This window comes from Myotis brandtii, unplaced genomic scaffold (assembly GCF_000412655.1).
Source record: "Myotis brandtii unplaced genomic scaffold, ASM41265v1 scaffold389, whole genome shotgun sequence".
NCBI classification, from domain to species: Eukaryota; Metazoa; Chordata; class Mammalia; order Chiroptera; family Vespertilionidae; genus Myotis; species Myotis brandtii.
In genome coordinates, this window is record NW_005364914.1 from 1,643,516 (window position 1) to 1,648,851 (window position 5,336).

The 5,336-nt window shown below is 37.7% G+C and overlaps 1 protein-coding gene across 1 annotated transcript in view; it reads left to right on the forward strand.

Annotated features, from left to right (window-relative positions):
* GRIP1 (glutamate receptor interacting protein 1) overlaps positions 1–5,336 on the forward strand; it is a 406,109-nt gene that overhangs the window by 338,927 nt on the left and 61,846 nt on the right. Inside the window, exon 13 of the mRNA XM_005872692.2 lies at positions 692–772. Within this exon, the coding sequence (XP_005872754.1) occupies positions 692–772 (81 nt within the window). The remainder of the gene's footprint in view (positions 1–691; positions 773–5,336) is intronic.

Genomic DNA, 5,336 nt, shown 5'->3' on the forward strand with positions numbered 1-5,336 from the left:
GAGAGAGAGAGAGGAGAGAATCAACTAATACCTTCATAAATAAGCAGAACAAAAATTGATGGTTCTCTCTTTCCTCGCTCCCTTACTGCCGCTCTCCCTCTCTCTTTCTCTTTACAAATTAAGGCACCTCCCTTCCCCTCCTCCCAAATCAACAACCATCAAACCAAATTGAAATCTTTCCTGAAATGTTTTCCCCCTAGTACCTTCAAACAAGGGTTGAAAAAATGAATTGTTGAATAGTAAACTCTGGGAAAATATGGTTAGGGAAGAAAAGAATATATAACTAGGTTTGAGGTTCTTAAACTTTATTATGCCTAACAGTCACCTGAAGAACCTATTTAAAATGCAGATTTCTAGGCTTCATCTTCAGACATTCTGCTTCTATAGATCTGGGATGGTACAGGCATCTGTATTTTTAACTTGCATCCCAGGTAAATCTGATGCCCTGAATGACACTGAAGAAACAGTGACCTTGACTGCTGCTGTGAATTATGCACGGTGGCTGTGGATAGGACATGTATTCTTCACCAGGAGCTTAGGGTTCCAGGATTTTACAGGCACTCACCTTTCTTCAGTTGTACAGCTTTAACTACAGGGGATTCTGATACAAGTTTCCCGGTGCATTTTCATTGATTGGCGCTCCCTCCTTGCCGACCTTCTATAAACACTCTTTTTTGTTTTGAAATTACAGAGTCTGTCATCCCGAGTAGTGGAACATTTCATGTAAAGCTCCCTAAAAAGCACAACGTGGAACTTGGAATAACCATAAGTTGTAAGTAGAAGTGATTTCTTTTAAAATGTGGTCGCTAAAAATTACATTAGAAAATTGTATTGTCAAATGGTTTACAGGTGTGGCAAACGTTTTAAAAGAAACGTTGTCATTGACAAGTTTCTACATGATACAAAAATGTGGAGCCAATCCCACCTCCAACACTTACAAGCTGTGTCAATGGGGCAAGTTGCTGTAATACTCTCCAATCTTATGTTTCTTCATCTGTAAGATGGAAATGATATCTACAAAATATAGAGTTCTATTAAATAAAATAACACATTTATATACCTCGTGTGGTCCCTGGCAAGTAATAAGTGCTCAATAAATGTGTCTCTTACCACCCTCCATTAATAACTAGATGAGCATATAAATGCATATAGGTTCTCTACATTTCAGTATATTATGAATTTAGTTTTCACAGTCATCTATTTAACTAACAAAAATTACATTTATTTACTTTTAAAACCATTTTCCCATCTGGTCACTGTGCATCTAAAATCTATTTTTTAAATATATTTTATTGATTTTTAAGCATAAAGAGAAACATCGATTAGAGAGAAACACCGATCAGCTGCCTCCTGCACACCCCAAACTGGGGATGTGCCCGCAACCAAGGTACATGCCCTTGACCGGAATCAAACCTGGGACCTTTCAGTCCGCAGGCTGACGCTCTATCCACTGAGCCAAACCGGTTAGGGCTAAAATCTATTTTGCAAGACTAAAACAGTGTTTACTTTAGTAACTTCCTGAACTCCCCCATGATACAAGGTGTCTGAGTAACCAAATCACAAAGAAAAAATAAAACATAGCCCAGACAGCATGGCTCAGTGGTTGAGCATTGACCTATGAACCAAGAAATCAGGGTTTGATTTCCACTCAAGGCACATGCCTGGGTTGTGGGCTCCATCCCCAATGTGGGGCGTTCAGGAGGTAGTCGGTCAATGATTCACTTTCATCATTGATGCTTCTATCTCTCTCTCCCTCTCCCTTCCTCTCTGAAATCTATATATATATATATGAAAAAAAATATATATAAATGTATTTCATTCCCTCCTCTTATCAGGCTCTAGATTTATAACTGCTTTGGTAAAATAACTTTGAAAATTTCAGCCCCAATGGAGTTTTATAGAATGGAAATTGAGATTTTACTGCTTTTAATATCCATAAACTATATCCATAAATGTCCCCTCCCCCCAGGAAATGAAGCAAATGATTAATGCATAAAGACCAAAGGAGACAGAGGCAATGTCTGTGACCGAGGGGTGGTCCCTTCAAGAAAGAGTGATGAGGCTCCATGAAAGTGCCTCATTACACTCTGCTGCATAGCATTTATGTCAATGGTTCTGGCAAAAATAGAGATCTCAAATGGGCAGTATGAAACGGGGGCTGTCCAGTTCAACATTGACCATATAAATTTAACACTGAAAATGAAATGTTATTTATAACTAATAAATTGCACACACCAGTATAATACAATATGCATAAGAGAGAATCTGTACTCCCCCACCCCCTCCACCACCACCACCACCATCAAACTTCAGTGTGACTTACTGGAAGAATAGTAGGGTTGAAGTGTCTGATGTGCCTCTATACAGTAAATAGAAAGGTGAAATGGAATTTTGGCAACTCCAGACCTATTCTAGGTCCTTAAAGTCATATATGCCTTTAATTGAGTCACTTAACCTCTCAGTTTGCTCAATTTGAAGCAAAGATGGTATACTATTATTCTGACAACAGCTGTGATTAGTGAAGTTAAAAGAGAGCTCATCAGAACTTACTATTCTAAAAATATGGTCCTTGCTGGGTGGCTCAGTTAGAGTGTCATCCCAGTACACCAGGGTTGCAGGTTCGATCCCTGGTCAGGGCACATCCAAGAATCAACCAATGAATGCATAAATAAGTGGAACAACAAATCTATTTCTCTCTCTTTCTCTCTCTCTCTCTCAAATCAATCAATCAATCAATAAATATATTTGGAGCTTAAGATAGCTTCTATAACTCCATGCTCTCATTTATTCTATTTATTCCATTCTGTTTATTTATTTCATCAGAATTGGCTGTAGAAGTGGTACCTCCTGGAGTTGTGCAGTGCATAGCTTGCTGGCTGTGCACAGAGGCCCTGCCTTCCACTCCGTTCTTTCATCCTTTTGTCTTCATTGAATGAACGCATTGTGAGTGGCCACTATGCCCAGGCCCAGTGCTGAGTTTTGGAGAATAAACTCCCTGCCTTAGAGATGCTACTGCTAGTGCATATACTGAAGACACCTCCTCAGAAGTTTCTATTGCTACACATTTTGCCTCACAGTTAATTTACTCTCGAATTTTTATTAGGGAAAAGTTCTTTTTTGTGTTCCTATACAACAGATTTATTCTTAAAATTGATATACTTAAAATGTGATTTAACTATAAAGGAGAGTATTCACTTAAAAACAAAATCTGTGACATATTCCTTTTTTTAAGTTAATATTTATATGTTCAATTTGTTTAAGGTGTAATCATGTACACACAACTATAAAATATTTTATTCACATGAAGAACCATTTAAAATCACACTATATGATGATGCTACATATGCACTAAGTATGACTTCTAAAATTGATTTTAATACCAATAATGGAAACTACCCCAAGCCACCCCCGACAAGAATGGCCTGACTTTTAGCTGGCCCTAAGCTAACATTATTCATGGAAGCTAAAGTGTGATGTTCCCTGGATGGAGAAATGAGACATAAGCTTGTCAAACGTGCTTGTCAGCCCTTCTAGAGTTACAGCTCCATTCATACAACTAATCATCACCATCCTGAGTTTGTGTCTCCTTGTGGAAAATGCTCATATTTTGCCCATTGAGAAAGCAGAATTTGCTAAAAGAAAAGAAAAGCCAGAATCCATTTTCATTATTATGAAATAGTGAACTCCTGAAGCCTAGCACAGCTCCTGGCACATACCAGGTGCTCATTGAATGTTTACCTGTTGAGTGAATGAATAAGGAGTCTATGATAAACAGTCTTCTGCCAGCCACTGTGCTCTCTGGGAAATGAGCCTCTGAAGAAGGTGATGAATATAGATGTCTGTGCAGAGGCTATGGTGTGGAGTGAAGAAGCACTGGCTTGGAAAATGATTAAGAGCAAGGACTCAGAGCCCAGCTGCCCCACTCCTTGATTGTCTAATCTCTCTGTACCCAGTTTCCTTGTCTATATGAGTCTGGCTAATGGTTTATCAATTTTGTTTATCCTTTCAAAGAACCAGCTCTTGGTTTCATTGATTTTTTTGATTTTTTGATTTTTATTTTATTTTTTTAGTTTCTATGTCATTTATTTCTGCTCTGATCTTCATTATTTCCTTCCTTCTACTTACTCTGAGCTTTTCTTGTTGTTCTCTTTCTAGTTCTTTAAGTTGTAGGGATATATAGTTTATTGCTGATGTTTCTTATTTTTTGAGGTATGCCTGTAGTGCTATGAACTTCCCTCTCAGGCCTGCTTTTGCTGTGTCCCAGAGATTTGGGGTTTTGTGTGTTCATTTTCATTTGTTTCCAGGAAGTTTTTGATTTCTTTCTTGAACTTTTTGTAACCCATTCATTGTTTAAAAACATGTTATTTAGCCTCCATGTGTTTGAATGTTTTTGGGTGTTTTTACTGTAGTTGATTTCTAATTTCATTCCACTGTGATCTGAGAAGATGCTTGATATGATTTCAATCTTCTTGAACTTGTAGAGACTTGTTTTGTGTCCTAATATGTGTTCGATCTTTGTGAATGAAATGTCAATTAAATCCATGTGATCCAGTGTGTCCTTTAGAGTCTCTGTTTCCTTGTTAAGTTTTTGTCTGGAAGATCTATCCAGTGAAGTTAGAGGGCTGTTAAAGTCCCCTCCTATGACTGTATTGTTGTTGATCTCTCCATTAAAGTCCTCTAGAAGTTTTTTTTACATAGTTAGGTGTTCCTATATTGGGTGCATATATGTTTACCAGGGTTATATCCTCTTGTTGGATCAATCCCTTTAGTATTATGTAGTGACCTTTGTTGTCTCTTGTGATGGCCTTCATTTTAAAGTCTATTTTGTCAGATATGAGTATTGCTACTCCAGCTTTTTTTTTCTTTTCCATTTGCATAGAAAATTTTTTTCCATCCCTTCACTCTCATCCTGTGTGTGTCTTTTGTTTTGAGGTGGTTCTCTTGTAGACAGCATATAGTTGGGTCATATTTTTGTATCCATTCTGCTACCCTACATCTTTTGATTGGAGCATTTAGTGCATTTACATTTAGGGTTATTATTGAGAGGTACTTATTTATAGTCATCTTAATTCTGTATGGCTAGGTTTCTCTCTCTGTTTCTTCTTCTCAGCAATCCCTTACAGAAATCCCTTTAGCATTTCTTGTAATGCTGGCTTGGTGGTGGTGAACTCCTTTAGCCTTTTTTTGTGTGGGAAGCTCTTTATCTGACCATCTATTTTGAATGATAGCCTTGCTGGATATAGTAATTTTGATCTCAGATCCTTGCTTTCCATTACCTTGAGTACTTCATGCCATTCCCTTCTGGCCTTTAGAGTTTCTGATGAGAAATCAGGTGT